Source organism: Macaca mulatta, chromosome 11, assembly GCF_049350105.2.
Source record: "Macaca mulatta isolate MMU2019108-1 chromosome 11, T2T-MMU8v2.0, whole genome shotgun sequence".
NCBI lineage: Eukaryota > Metazoa > Chordata > Mammalia > Primates > Cercopithecidae > Macaca > Macaca mulatta.
Window position 1 is genome coordinate 47,850,569 of NC_133416.1, and position 16,969 is coordinate 47,867,537.

The 16,969-nt window shown below is 33.9% G+C and overlaps 1 protein-coding gene across 5 annotated transcripts in view; it reads left to right on the plus strand.

Moving 5' to 3' along the window:
- CNTN1 (contactin 1) overlaps positions 1–16,969 on the plus strand; it is a 380,108-nt gene that overhangs the window by 256,682 nt on the left and 106,457 nt on the right. For all 5 annotated transcript variants that reach the window (XM_077952290.1, XM_015151426.3, XM_077952291.1 and 2 more), the window contains 2 exon segments: positions 106–281; positions 15,764–15,884. In XM_077952290.1, the coding sequence (XP_077808416.1) occupies positions 106–281; positions 15,764–15,884 (297 nt within the window).

A 16,969-nucleotide genomic window follows, 5' to 3' on the forward strand; every position in this document is an offset into this window, starting at 1 on the left:
GCACAAATAAATATATATTGGTTTTTATTATTTTAATATACCAGATAATATGGTGTCTTTTATCTTCTTGAGTTGTGCTTTACTTATCTATTTAAAAATATATAGATCCCACGCGAATTATATTGGCCCCGATTAATGCCGATATCACAGTTGGAGAAAATGCCACCATGCAGTGTGCTGCGTCCTCTGATCCTGCCTTGGATCTCACATTTGTTTGGTCCTTCAATGGCTATGTGATCGATTTTAACAAAGAGAATATTCATTACCAGAGGAATTTTATGGTATGTGTTTTAAGTTTCATCTTATTAACACCCCAGTGATTCCTATGTCTGCATTGAAAGTTCTATTACTATAATCATATTTTATATGATCTTCGTTTTTCATGAGACCAAAAAGCAGGCAAGAAAGCTTTTTGTGGTTCTCCTTATATTAACTGTTGTACTGCTAAATCTTTCTAAAATGGCTAGCCTTGAGGATTTTGGTAGAAGTATCAATCAATTAATATTAATTGGGCTTCAGGTATGATTCCCCCTTAATTTTAATACAATTTTACATTGATGTGTATTATGTCAGTATATATGTGCCCTTGGTTCTAGTGCCTTCATTTTTACTTTGAATGAAGAGCATAGAACTTAATCTTTGTTATAATGATGACCTTAAGGCATTTAAGTTATGATTTAAGAGTAAGAAAGACACAATTACATATGTTGGAGAATTTGGAGAATTCGTTTATGTGATTTGAAAAGGGTTAAATGGCTATATTTTAAGAATTAAAAAGTGTTACATTCTACAAGCCCTATAACTAAACATAGTGATATAGAGAGTCAAGGTGTAGAAAGAAATAAAATAGAGGAAAAAGATTGGGAAGTAAGGCATGCAAAACAACAACTTATATAGGAACATCGTTGGTGTCTTGGTAGGCTGTCTAGGTTACAATGTATTTAAAAAGTAAATCAATCACTGGCCCTACCAGCCTCTTTAGAAAAGCAAACATTTGGAAGACTAAGGACATATTTAGAACATAGGCATAATTAAGAAAACTTATTTTAGAAGTCAGTTACTAATATAAAAAAGAAGCACGAATGAACTTAGTAGGACATTTAAGATTGTTTAAGTCCCATAAAACCTGAAGATTGATATGTACACATTATCGTATTATGCGTTCATATTGTCCAGCTATGTTTTTAGCTTTAGAGGAGTTTTAATTTAACTGATCTAGCTACAACTGTACACCTCTAGTGTATACCTACCAATCCCCAATCCTCTTTCAGTTTCTGAACCAAAATTATATTTTAAAGAATAACAGTTGTGAATTGGCAGGGAACTGTAAATTTTGTATTTTGACATTATACCAGGTAATATATTTTCCTTATAGATCTGAAACTATTTTGCATATGCCCAAAATTAGTCAAATTGGCACCAAAATCTCCAATACTTTATTTAAATTGTATTTTATTTTGCAAGAAAAGTAAATACAACTCGGGTTTTATTCATTTTAAGGGAAAAAAGTGAGCTAAACAGGGATCTTACTTTCACAAAAAGTAGCCTTCTGAATTTGAAAGAATTATCTTTGGTGTTATAAATTGAATAATTTCAAAAGTAAAGTCTAGAAGTTCCACAACTATAGTTTATAAAGTAGTAACTAATAGCTGCAATGAAGTCTATGTAAATAAATTTGCAGACAAAAATTGCCCTCATTAAACTGAAATTTCGTATTTAGAGCTAATTTATATTCTTTAACATACTAGTTACATTGTGCTGTTAGATGTAAATAACGACTGCAAAAAGAAAACGATAAAAAGGAATTTAAAGAGAAAGAAAAATGGAGCCCAGTCACTTAAAAAAACAAAAAACAAAAAACAGTAAAACAAAGAAATAACTGGAATACTAATTAGGAAATAAATAATAAATTAGACCATAAAAATGTAAATGACCTTATGGCCACTTACTGCACATTCTTCCTTTTCAGATGATAGCTGCAGAGATTCACATAGTTGCCCCCTCAGCTAAACCAGAGTAGAGTCCTGACCGCAGGCCCAATCTCAGGACTCACCCGCTCAGGTTTCAGTTCATTCCATCAAATCATGATCTGACAGTGGGAGCAAACCTACTCAGCTGGCTTGATATGCATCTTAATTGAATCAGAATATCAAATGCACATGTTTAGCACTTTGTGGATGGACAGAAGCATTCAATTATCTCGATTTTTAAAAAGCCCAGATAAGAATCATTTTAAAATAAATAGTTAAACTGAATTCTGTCTTTCAAACCAACACAAGACTAATGAAGCTTTCCCTGGCACCTTCCTTCTCGTTTAAGGCAAACTAGAAAGTTAAACTTCACTGCTCAATATGCCATGCAAAATTTAAGTAAAAACACTATAAATATGTGATCCTCCTTTTAGAAGAGGGTCCTGGAAGCTAGTAATTGCTTCTAGGACTGTTAATAGATCATTCTCAAAATAAGTGGCTCCTCCTATCAAAAGCTTAGTGTGTGTGTATATATGTATGTTTCCTAAATAATGATTTGGTGTTTTAGGTAGTTCTCCCAATATTTCAACAATTGAATAGCATTTGTTCATTAAGAATACGTACTAAGCACATGCTATAAGCAGACACATTTGTAGGCACTAGGGTAAATAAAACACTGAAATAGACACAGACACCAGCCCAAAATAAACCAATGATACCCTGAGAGTTTAAGATTCAGATGTAAATGTTTATTTGGTAGCTATTACAGTTAACAAAACCGATGTAATTAACATGTTTTAACAATTTTCATTGCTAAAAATTAATACAGGATGTTCTGACTAATAATAAAAAAGAATAGGGAAATCAAATTTTAAACTTTTTATTTCAAGAACCTAAGTTTTTGTTTTCCAATTTAGTTTCAATAAATTGAAGTCAATCAAGTATGCACTGATTTTAGCTTGCTATTCTTGATTTAAACCACTAAGGGGCAACATTGTATAAGGATTCAAATTTCACAGTCTGGTGTAATTTGGGACTTTCGTTTCCTTCATGAAATTAAACAAATGCATCTGCTCATACTTATTAATAAATTGTGAGATTATAGGTGATTTTAAAAAGTCTTCTTTATACTTTTTCTAATTAAAGTTATGTAATTATTAGGAAAAATGTAACTATACATTTTTAAAGATGTATATTTCTTTTCTTTTTTTTTTTTTTTTTTTTTTGAGATGGAGTCTCGCTCTGTCGCCCAGGCTGGAGTGCAGTGGCCGGATCTCAGCTCACTACAAGCTCCGCCTCCCGGGTTCACGCCATTCTCCTGCCTCAGCCTCCCGAGTAGCTGGGACTACAGGCGCCCGTCACAGCGCCCGGCTAGGTTTTTGTATTTTTTAGTAGAGACGGGGTTTCACCGGGTTAGCCAGGATAGTCTCGATCTCCTGACCTCGTAATCCACGCGTCTCGGCCTCCCAAAGTGCTGGGATTACAGGCTTGAGCCACCGCGCCAGGCCGTATATTTCTTTTAAGAGTTTAATAGGAACACCAAAAAAGCAAAAATTACACTGTCTTTATATTTAGTGATCCTACTTTATGTAAAACTCTTTAGGATTAATTTGTTTTTTAATGTAACTTTCAATTTTAACGCAGTAAATGCACACCTAGTACTGATTATAGAAAAACACTAAGGAGTTAAACATCTAAAATTTTCCTGAGTATATTAATATGTAATAATTGTCAGTAGATGTTCCACTGGAACTTGAACTTATACATGGGGGGTGTTAAAAGTACAAGCTCGAAGCAGAAATTTAATAAATGTGAGGTTTTGATACAATAAGATATTAAAACAGTTTATCTGCCATTATTTTATTTTGTTGATGTTATATTGCAAATGATCATCAATTTTTCAAGTCCAGTTATAAAGTGGCTCCTGTTTTGGCTTTCTAATTCAATAGCTACTTAATCCCTTAGAGTAAATACAAATAGCAGAGCCATTTTATTTATTCATTTAATTTATGACTTTTCTTGTTCCAGAGAAGACTTAAGACAATCTATCAAAAATACAAATTTTAAATATCTCATTTTATTCTTCTTTCAAGGTGGCACCTAACCTGTAGAATTTTTCAGTAGCCCTCCATTTTTGACATTCATTTTGTGTCATTAACAACATTAGCTGCTTAGAGTCATTATCTTTATTACATGAGTTTCTAAAAATTTCCAGTTCTGGAGATTGTCACTATTTCATTCGTATATATATATGCATACACACACACACACACATATATATATATTACTCTTATTACAAATACATGTTAAAATTGTAATACTGTGGGACATTATTGCCTGTCTTTTATGAATTCATAAATATCATTTGAATTGTTCAGAAATTCTGTCACAAGCCAACCTGGGCTTTAGGCTTCATTTTCTCACCTCTTATTTGGTGACCCTGATCCAGGGATTAAAATTCTCTAAGCCTCTGAATTTCCCTCTGTAAAACATGATTAATCATTCACTTACTTCATTCAGGTTACTTCATTGAGTTTGCAAAACTAGTTACTTCATGAAAGAGTGCATATAAAGACTTGGCACAGGATCTGGTATATAATGATTGTTAATACTTTCTATAATAGAGCAATCATCCCCAACTGGAAATTCTAGAAGCTTTTGCTAGTTTTTGTTTTGGTTTTGTTTTGGGTTTTTTTTTTTTTTTTTTTTTTTTGAGTCACAGATCTCATTTTTCACAATTTAATACTTGCACTACTTGCTGTGCTGGATACTTAGACTGAGACCAAAAAACAAACAAACAAACAAACAAAAACTGGGTATTTCATTGCTGAGGGCGGTGAAGAGGTAATAATAGTTACCATTTATTGTGGGCTTACTGTTTAGTCAGAATTGGGTTAAATGTTTTTCACATATTTCTCAGTTGATCTTCACAGAAATCCTCTGTGGAGTGCATATTATTGTGATTTTCTCAGTTTCCAAAGTGAGGAAAGTGAGCATTAGAAAAATTGAGTAACTGATCCCATGTAATCATACAAGTCGCTAGTGGCTAACATGATTTGAAGCCAGGTGGCCTGACTGCCAACCCTGTAATCTCCACCACTTCAATTCTTCATCTTTTGGTTAATGTTCATGTCTGTGAAATAATTCTCCCCTAAGTGTTTGACGTTCTACAAGACAGTACTGTTCAACTCACATTTTATTCTCTAATCTGGTTTAATGAACCTTGTATGCTCACCATATTGCCCAAATTACTTCATTCTCCCTTCACTGTTAGCCGCCTTTGCAATACACTGTAAGTCATGTCTACACAGTTTCAAGTGGTCTAACTATAAAGTTCCTGGCAATTCCTATTGATCCCCTGTAGATAGTTACACTGGGTGTGTGTTTGCAGGTATGTGTGTGTGCATTTTTTCTGAGTGCATAGGCAATACCACTCAAGAGAGAAGAAGATTTCTTACCCAAAGGTTTTCCTTTTTTAAAGAAAAATTGTATTAAACATATCAAAAAACGGTCTTTAGATTTTAGAAATATGTATTTAAAACTAGATCATGCTGTGATCTTGTGCAGAAATTGTTTCTGCAAGACAAGCAAAAAGGAGAGGAAAAATGATAAAACAGAAGTCAGTTTGTTATTTTTTAAATATTTGTCTCTATTCACTATTTTTGTTGTTGCTGTTGTTTTTGTGGGTTTTTATTTTATTTTATTTTGAGACAGAGGTTAGCTCTTGTTGCCCAGGCTGGAGTGTAATGGCGTGATCTCGGCTTACTGCAACCTTTGCCTCCTGGGTTCAAGTAATACTCTGGCCTGAGCCCCCCAAGTAGCTGGGATTACAGTCACCCACCACCATGCCTGGCCAATTTTTTGTATTTTTAGTAGAGATGGGGTTTCACCATGTTGGCCAGGCTGGTCTCGAACTCCTGACCTCGGGTGATCCACCCACCTCAGCCTCTCAAAGCACTGGGGTTACAGGCATGAGCCACCACACCCAGCCTCTATTTACTGTTGAACAAGAAGGTTAAGATTATCCAGAATTATGTGGGAGAAAACAAGGATAGTTGGGCAATAATCCTTGGTAAGAATCAGATTTGAGCCGAAAAAAATCAGAGAAGGAGACTAGGCAGCCACAAGGAGATCGTGGAAGCCCTGAAGCTTTGTAACTTTGGTCCCGTGTGGAAACATTTTTGGTTATCACAACTGTAGAGAGGGGTGTGTGTGTGTGTGTGGGGGGGGTGTATTTTAGGTATCTGTTTAGCTGTTAAATATCCTATAATGCACAACACAGAGTCCAAAAACAGAATATTATCTGGCCCAAGTTATCAATAGAACCAAGATTGAGAAATGTCCTCAAGAAAGATATTGAAGAAGAGACTTAGCAATACTGGGACTGGCCACCGCAAGGTTTTAAGCATGATGTATTGGAAACAAAGAGATGTTATATTGTTTTGAGCATCTGAGAGTATTGGGGACACAAATAAAAATAAACTAAAATTTTTAAAATGTATATCCAAAATAGTTTAAGTAGTAGAGGATAGTGGATATGTGCTTCTTGAATTTAAGACTCTTAAATTTTGATGAGCAGTGGAAAAGAGGGAGAAATACATAAAAAAAAAAAAAAAAAGTACAGGCTCCTGGCATAGTCTTGTGACCACAAAAGATACAAAAGCATTCGGCCCATGTCAAATTGCTCTATTTTCCTTATCAGTAATTAGTTTGAAAGGAGATAGATAATTAGATAACTCTATTGTACTTTATTCTGTATGAATATATAACTTTTCTGATCTCTTTTTTACTACCTTAATAAACCTATACTGATACCTAACTGCTATATTTTATTTGCTACTTTCCAGTGGTAAACGAAGGAAGGTATCTATGTTCCTGGGTGTTTTTTTAGTTGGGCTAGCTTCTTTTAAGATCATCACACTTCCCATGCATAGACCATGTTAGCTGATGTCACTGTCTAGCCTAGCTTCTCATAGTCCTTACTAAGCATTTGTTGATAAGAATGTGAGGTGAATGGAATTAAGCATATATATAATATATATATAAAATATATATTATACATTATATATTATATATAAAGCATATATTATATGTTATATAATATAAAATATATACATATAGGCTTTGAGGGATCTGCCAAAATTTATCAAAATTTAAGGACACATCTTTTACATAGAACTCCACACATATTTAAGCGCCTCCACATTGCTTATTCTGGCTTTTTTTGCTTGTAAAACAGACAATAAAAAGAGGGATAAATAAACCTGTAGAATGTTGGTGTCTTAAACATTTTATGAGTTTACATGGTGTTTGATGTTTTATTTACAGCATACTAGAAATATGCTACTTTGTTATTAGCGGTTGCAGTCCTAAAAAACTATCTAATTTTTTCACTTTGTGCTTAAGAACAGAGCATGATCTAAAGATTTGGACATTTGCTCCGGTTTTGCCACTGACGAGTTATATGACACTGGGCAAAACAGTCACTCTGAGCCTCAGGCTTCTCCTCTGTCACATGAAGAGTTTGGGCTACATCAAAAATTTCCAAAATCAACAGTAAAAAAAGATTTTTAGCAGCAAAATGCTTTTTGGAAAGACAATTCAAATCAGAACCTCAGCATATAAACAAAAGATGAAAATGAGATTGCTCTGAAGATGAAATTGTGTGTGTGTGTGTGTGTCTGTGTGTATTTGTGTGTCTGTGGAGCATACTACATAGCCAAGACCCTTATCCACAGGGTCTCTCACTTCCTCTTATCTCCAAAATGCCCATTCTAATCACTTTTTTCTACAAAGTGGTCCAAGAAGACTTTTAGAACTCTAAAGCTAATGGGAACCAATTTGAAAACCATATAATGATACATGAGTTGTATTTCAACTCTAAAACATAGGATCCAAATCAAAGGCATTGATGTTTTTGTCCCATCATTCAAAATGCTTAGGAGAAACCTCAAAGAAAATGGTCTTTTGAGTTTTCATTTAAAATGGCCACCTGATCAAAATTGGACTCTTCAGGTGTCACTCTCATTGTTTATTCCATACAAAAATAGCCAAATTTAGAGATTTTCAACACTTCTACTCTTAATATATATGCAAACTCACTCTTAGTAATTATCTTAGTAGTCTTAGAAATTATCCTGGACAACTTACCTTATTTTTTGTATATCCAATGACATCACTTCACTTTAATAAAGTTGTTTTGTCATTTTGTTTATTTTTTTGACTCAATATTGATGAATTACTTCAAATAACACTAACAAAAACTAGATAACATTAGAGAATTACTGTTAATTATGTCATGTGTGAAAATGGTTTTGCATACAAAAATTAGCCTAGGGTGGTGGTGCACGCCTGTAATCCCAGCTACTTGAGGGGCTGAGTCATGAGAATCATTTGATCCCAGGAGGTAGAGTTTGCAGTGAGCCGAGATTGTGCCACTGCACTCCAGCCTAGGTGACAGAGTGAGACTCTGTCTCAAAATTAAAAAAAAAAAAAAGAAGAAGAAGAAAAGGAAAATGGTTTTGTGATTATGTGAGAGAACGACATCAATTTTTTGAGATTCAAGCTAGTGTCTTTAGAAATTGCTGATGAGTTGATGAGTTGAGTACTGATATCCTAATATCCGGAATTTATTTTTCAAGAGTTCAGCCTTAGACGGAAAGACAGATAGTGGACAGAGAGAAGTAAATATAGAGCTAGTTAGCTAGACAATTAGATAAGGCAAATATGGCAAAAAGTTTACAATTGTTAAATCTAGTTGCCTGGTTTATAGATGGTGATAGTACTATTCTTTTTACTTATGTTTGAAAATTTAAATAGAAAAAATTAATAAGTAAAATAATAACATATCATATATAAAGAAGCACCACATCTACTTACCAAACTAGTGAACCTAAATCCAGTTATCTAATCTATTAAGCACTACCTTGGAAACAGCTTGACCTGGTGAAATTAGGGCTATATATTACCTATGGAGCCTTCCACAAACAGTTTAATGTAAAATCTCAAGGTCCTTGTTTCTGAAATGGGAATACTAATAGTAAATCCTTGGGGAGTATTACTTCTGGAACTCAGAATTGAAAAGGAGATAGTCTTAGTTTCATTATTAGGGCTATGAAATTATAAATATAATTATAGAAATTGAATAAGAAAATGTATGTAAAGTAGCTAGCACATTGCTAGACATTTAAAAACATTCAATAAATTCAATTTGGTAATAGTAGGAGTTCAGTAGTAGTATCAGTAGTGGCAGTAACAATAGTAGAAGTTATAGTAGCCATTTTAATAGTAATAGTAGCAGTTTTAGTAGTATTAATAGCGATACTAGTAATACTAGTGGCTATAGTTATAGTAGTTTTGTGTCTTCCTCTGTAAAATACAGCGATGTATCTCATAGGGTTGTTATTAAGAGTAAGTCAGTTCACATGTATATTTATAACAACCTTTGACACCTAGTTAACCCTAACTAAATATCTGCTATTAGTAGAGTTGGTGGTGGTGGTGGTGGTGGTGGTAATGTTTGCAGTTGGATATGACATATTTGCTATATAATTTTTGCTTTCTCTAACAAGCCAAAAGTAAAGAAGAAAAGTTTTGTTTCATGGATATAGCATATATCAGACATATTTAATAATTTTTATGTTTATAAAACATATTCTTTAAAGGATGCACTTCTATCCAAACTTCTATATCTCTTTACTCTGAACTTGAATGGAACGAATTATTTAAGTGACAATTATGAGCTCTAAGTTTTATTTAGACCTTTTCTGTACCATATAGAATCTTTCTTTGTTCACTAGGATTAATTCAATTTGTTAATACAACATAATCATTGAGACTCATTTACATTGAAGAAATGATTTTGCAGTTAGTTTATGGGGGAAGGTGAAGGAAGGGCTGGGTATTTATATGTTGGAAGTCTTTTGATTTAAACTTGAGAAACTTCTAAGTGGTCAACCACATATACACTTTGGAACATCCTTGAGCTTTGCTATCACAATTTCCAGTATGTGATTCAACTCTCCTCATATGAAGGGAAGAATTTTGTAATTGAGCCAAGCTGTGGCTTTTAGTAAAAATATAGTGAGCATTCATATCTAATTTGTGGCTAGAATGTGCTGAGGCCCATGATCTTTACTTGCTTTGTAAGCGTTCTGCCAACCACTGAGAACTTCAACTTCTCCTGAGGTATGGAAAGTGCTAGTAGTATTTATAAAAACTTTAGGGGTGCTTTCAAACATACACAACTATATTGGGAATGATACTTTATATTTTTTCTTCTTTCCTTCTGAGAAGTTTTATTGCTACATGTTCACCAAATGTAGAACCAGTGAGAATAAACATTATAGTTGCTTCTTACTGTTTTATGCAAGTGGGCTTATCAATAAGAGTTAATTTTCAAACAAGTTTAACGTTAAACTTTTAAAGTAGTTTAATTAAAAGTCGTAAAAAAGTTTAGTTTGAAAATTAATAAATATAAATTTAGCATCATGTATTTTAGGATATAAAATAGTTTGTGCTTTTTATTACATGTGACAGTATAAGAAGAATGACCACATTATTCCTATCAGAATAAAATAACCAAATGTATACACAGCACCATGTTTCAAAGAGAGTTTAGGGAAAAAAGATAGCAATTTCATTAAGAAAGAAAGAAGATTAGATACATCACATAAATATTTTTAAAAGGGCAATTATGATACCACAGTATGTTTATTTTTATATTACTTTCTGCCCTCAATTTTTTGTTGTAAAGTTGAATGAAGAAACATTTTAAATTGCTAAGGTGATTGTTTTGAAAATTCAAATCTAATGACATGACTCATTGAAAGAGTGGGAGTTTAGTAATAGGATTATCTTTCAATTAGACACCAAAGCAACCAAAGTACTGAGATCATTTAATGAATAAATACAAAAAAAGTGCTTTTTACTTATATGCAGACATTATTCTTTCCAAATATTACTATTATGTTGTGTCATAATAGTTGAAAGATTTTACTTAATACATTTATATTATTGAATATTTAGTATCAAGTGCATTTCAATTAAGGATGTCAAGATACATCAAAACAGTCTATTTAACAAACATATAATGTTTATTTTGTTTTACCATAATTATTTTATATTTTACTTTTCCTAGTAAAAAAATACTTAGACATATATGTCAATTAACTTTTATGATAGTTCAAGAAAAACTCATATTTACTTTCTCTATATATGAGTCTTACTCTCTGCTTACCTCAAAAAAATTTAAATATAACTATAAGTAATAAAATAACATCTTTTACCTCCTTTGTTAGATGAATTCTATTTAGTATGGTATAAGAAGTTAGGCCAGCTGCAAAGTTGGGCACAGTCCCCAAAACCACCCTCACTTCTGACACCAACTGCAAGTTCAAGGGGTTGTAAAAACCACCCTCAGTTTCCATGCTTCGCTAGAAGTGATTCACAGAACTCACTTAAAGCTATTATACACGCGGGTACAGCTTCTTATAGGAAAAGGATACAAATTAAAACTAGCCAAAGGAAAAAGCCACAGGGCAGAGTGGAGAAGTACAAAACACAGAGCTTCTATTGTCTTCTCCCTGTGCTGTTAAAATGCATTACTCTGACTGCTCTGACATGTGGCAGTGTGTTTGAAGTGCCAACCAGCAAAGCTTACTGAGCCTTTCTGTCCAGAGGTTTTGGGGGGACTTCATCAACTAGACATGATTGATGGACTCATTGCTCACATGGTTAATCTCAGTCTCTGGGTTGACTGATACCACATGAATCAAATCCCCTACTCTAAGTCAAAATGTCCTATTTGTGGCATGACCAGGCCCTTCTCTAAGACTCTACAGGTGTAATTAACTCATGCCCTAAATCACATGGTTGGATTTTCCAGTATGACCCAACTCCTACTCTATGACCAGACCCAGCTTGAAGACTATACAGGTGTGGCTAACCCATACTCTAAATCATATGATTGGACTATCCTGTATGACCCAAGACCTCCCAAGCAAAGAAAGACATTATAGAGATTACTTTCTAGAAGCTGAGGGCAATGGCAAGACCTCTCTTTGGGCAAGGCCAAATTCTTTACTACGCTAGGGGTTGGAAAGGTTAGATGTTCAGTTTTCTTGTATGTTAGTGATATTGTTTTCTCTATAAATTTTCATGTCTTCCCAATAACCTTTCATTTTCTTATGAAATTAGTGTATAGATATTTGAAATATATCATTCCTAGTAGTTTATCTCATAGATATGGATAGCAATAGTTTTTCTCAAGTCAGTTATTTTATCTTATAACATTATCATTCTCATACCTGAAAAAAACATTTGAAATTACTAAAAGGATGTCTATTTAATAAAAACACTAGATTATTTTAATGTATCTATTCAATATTTATTTGTTGAATTCTATTATATGTCAGATATTACATTAAGTACTTAGTATGTAATAATGAATAAGACCTGGTTCTTTCCTTAAGGAATTACAGTCTAGTGGAAGAAATCAACAGTGACATGATTACAGTAGAAAGGAATAGTTGCAATGAAAATGTACAAAGGGCAGTAACTAATCCAACCTTACAATTTCAGAAATGGGAGGGGTATCCAAAATGTGGGTTGGACGTTCATAGCCAATTAATGGAAGTGGGAGGTGGGGCAATCCAGGCCATGCAAGTGATATATGCAAAAGTTGGCTGTGAGAGCACATAGCAAAGTATATCCTATTCACCGTGGCTGGGGCTCAGGAGTTAGGTGCAGGGGTAATCTATGGAGGTTGAAGGTGTGTGTACTTCACTCTCACACAAGAAAAGCCTCATTATGTGTTTAGTAAATGCTGTCACTGTCATTGGTTATATGTACTTGCTAACATAATTCTGAATGTAGCTGAAAAGAGGTGAATACATATTATCTTAAGAGCAGATACCAAAATTCTAGACAATTTGACAAGTTCATTCAAACAAGATATATTTAGTGTGATTATTTGCTTGGCGCTGTGCTGGACTTCTGAAGACAGCACATGCAGCTGTATACATATACAACACAGGGATACAACATGTCTGCTAAATAAAACAGACCTATTTCCTCACATCAAACTTACAGTCGGCCAGGGAGACCAACTTCAACCACATAATCACACAAGTGTTTAACTGCATTTAAGATATGTAATATGACATAAGTTTCATGGTAGTGTAATGAAATACAGAAAGAGGACCTGCTTAGTCCACAGAAAAGGTAAAGGCTTGCTGGAGAAAATGATTTGAACTGGTATTGGGTAGAGGTGAAGGTGATACGGGAGAGGGTATTGAGGTTATGAGGGGTATGAATCACAATTCCAAAAGATAAGACAATGTGGTGAACCAGAGATTGAAGAGAACAAGATGCATTTGCAGTCCTAAAAAGAGCATGTTCTTCCTGGAGAGCAGAGTGTGAGTGAGATGGCACACTAGCTGAGCTGGAGCATCAGATAGAGCCTAGAGAATGGAATCAAGTTGGCTACAATAATGCTATGGCTTTTGTCCCAGGAAAGGGAAATTTTAAAGGTTTCAGTTTATCTGCTTTTATGGAAACAAGTGAGTTGGGCCTACCTGCATTTTTAAAAGGTTATTCTAGGTAACCAATAGAGAAAATAATAGGGTGGAACAGTGGTAGAAGTAGTGATCAAATAAGATGTAGGGGTTCAGGTGAGAGATGTGGGGAGTTTGGATAAGAGGCAGTTGTGATGGAAAGAATGGATAAATTCAAGAATTTATGATGGGTTTATAAGAAAGTTGAAGAAAGGGAGGGGTTAAGAATGTCCTAGAAGTTTCTGGAAATTCAGATGACTAGAAAAAAATGAGTATTTGGGGAAGGAAAGCCAAATGCTATCAAGAAGTCAAATAAGACGAATTGAAGCAGTGGGACTCAGATGAGAACTGATTGAAGAGTAAGAAATGAAGAAATGGAAAAACTAAAAACTGAATAGATATTGTCAGAATCCAAGCAAAAATCAAACAAACAGCTTAATATGAGAAAATAAGATTTATTTACAAGAGAAAGAAGAGAAGAGAGAAATAAGAGATTGGTAGTAGGAGTGGCTGCCAACAAGATGGCAGAGCACTGGGAGAGGTGAAGGTCACTGGGAAATTCCCAATAAATTTATGGCCAACATGACTTTTAAAAACAGAAGTATGCAGTGGATGATACTTTTCAAGGTTGATTTGCCCTACTTGTTTTTGATATAACCAGTTCCAGCTCCTTCAATTGTTCAGTAAACTCACTTTACTAGATAACACTTCATGCTATTTGGTTTTATGATAAAATAGAGAAAGTGCTGAATTTCTAGTCTGGAGCTCCTTGGTATGACATAAATAAATAAATAAATAAATAAATAAATAAATAAATAACAGACTAAGAAGACAGAAGGAGAAAACTCCCCTATTCCAGGAATTTGTAGAAATCTTGGGAATTGTTTCGATTTTCGGCCAATCTGAACCTCAAGGGACCAGAAGATCTCAACTGACATTAAATTAAGACTGGCTAATATCAGGGAATAAGGTGTGTGGCCACTGATCAGTTCTTTATGTGGAGATATTAGTATTTTATTTCAACCAACTATACCAGTATGCTCACTCAGCTATTATTCTTAACCTCATTAATCTAGCACGGGATGCAAGCCCAGATGTTTTCCAAGAACTGGAGGGAACATAATATATGAAGAGGCTATTGGTAGAACCTATAGTGAAGCAAAACATTCACTCCATGTACAGGCATGATACATCATAGGTATCTAGATACTTATGACTGAAATAGTTAATCAATATTTTTGGTTCACAAGAAAACCAAATGTCCATTTAAAAATTGAGTTTTCCAAGTTTTAATTCTAAGAAAATATCTTGGAGATAATTAACATGAACTTTGACATGCTCCCGCTACCATACAAGCTGAGTGACCTTAGTTATATTAGTTAAATTACTTGGATTCTCTAAGTCTCACTTTTATTGTTAATTAAATGGACATAGTAAGACCTATCTCATAGGGCAGTTCTCAAAAAAGGATTGAATAAATGTGTGTGTGTGTGTGTGTGTGTGTATGTGTGTATATATGTATGTATATATTTGCACAGACCAGGACCTGGTATAGAGTAGGCATTCAATAACTATTAGATACTTTTGGAAATTACATTGAAACGGTGTCTCATCATCACAAGCAAAATTTTCTCAAGACTCTCAAAACTATGTGTTGAAAACTCCTGGAGGCAATAGAATAGAGCATCGAACAAAACAAAAACTCTTGTTCTCACAGAACTTATAATTTGGCAACAGAGTACTTGTTAGTAGAATTGTACATTTTCTCAATTTCTGCAAACATTTAGTATCTTTGTAAAATGAACTATGGCGCATATTAAAAGTAGTCAATTAAATCAGCTTTGTGAAACCAAATCAATCATTCTTCCAAACCATATAGCATTTGAACTCACTGATACTGAAAACTATGTTTATTAGACCTTCATGTTTCTCTTTAAGAGATATCAATGAAGTAATTTCATCCCTTGAGCTTCTCTTGATATAACCCTCTGATTGTGGAAATAATAGAATGTTAAAGATATGAAAGCTAAAAAAAATACTTTATTAATAAATTATTCACTTTATTTTTCAGTTGAGAAACTGAAGCCTAGAGCAAGGACATACAGTTAGCATGTCTAAAACACATTCTTTAAGTGGTGTTCATTTTGTCAGGGGAAAAAACCCTACCTCTTCTAACTTAAATGCCATATAATTGGTGAAAAATGTACTGATTTGAATAATTGCTGTTTTTGCTAACAGCTGGATTCCAATGGGGAACTGCTCATCCGAAACGCACAGCTGAAACATGCTGGAAGATACACATGCACTGCCCAGACAATTGTGGACAATTCTTCAGCTTCAGCTGACCTTGTAGTGAGAGGTAAGAGTTTCGACATTTTAAAATTACAAAACCAAAGGTATTTGACTTGCATAAACATGTATAATCTTCTGGTAACTCTAGTGCAAATTCTTATATATTTGGAGTCTCAATTCCATGCTTAAGAATGGAGCTTAAGCTTCTTCCCATGCCTAAGAATGATCTATGCCAGACAAGTAGTAAACAACGCTGATTTTGTTTGTTTTACTAACTACATATCTTCTAGAAAGTTTCGCCACATACCTCCTACTAAATGTTTATGCTTTGAGACTTACCAAAAGCTCTCATTTCCTGCTAATACTTTTTAGTGTGTTGAGTATAGTGCTGTTTCCTTTTTTATTTCTATGGAAAAAAATATATACGGATGCTGTTTTTACCTCAAGTATTATATATTTTTTGTCTTAGAGTGTAAAGTTAATTTATACATGTATCATGTTTTTATTTGTTGCTGGTTTTCAAATTAGTGTTTTTGTTCTTATGAATAATATAATTGAGATTGTGATGGAATACACATTTATTAAAAATGCAACCCCTTTGCTACTGGCCACTGCCATAGCAGTGAGGCTGGCTGGGAACACAGCACACCTTGTTTAAAATAAATAGCTCTTCACTGACTGCCCTTTAGCTTAGCACCCAAGAAGTACCATGTGTTGACCCCAGTTTATTTACCTTTAATGTCTTACTTCATGTAGCCAACTCCAACCACCTAACTAATCCACAAAATTACCCTTTAACTTCCATGTCACTTGCTTTATTCACAGTATTCCTTCCATGTCTTCTTATCATTTGTTACCCAAATCTTACTCATCCTTCAAGGCCTACCTAAAGTATATACTAAGTTCATGAATCCTTCTCTTGATTTCCCCAATATGAGCTCTTATCTTCTGAATTTTCATAACATACATTGCTTTCTCTCATATGTTTTATAGCAATCGGTACACAGTTAGCTCCTCTCCTAAGTTGTAAAATTCATATATGTATTTTTTTAGTGAATGGCAGAGTTCCTTTGCATTGTTTCATAGCTCTTTCTTTCTGTCTCAGTGTCAGTTAAAATTACTATTTTTTTTCACATTTTACCTACTAAAAAT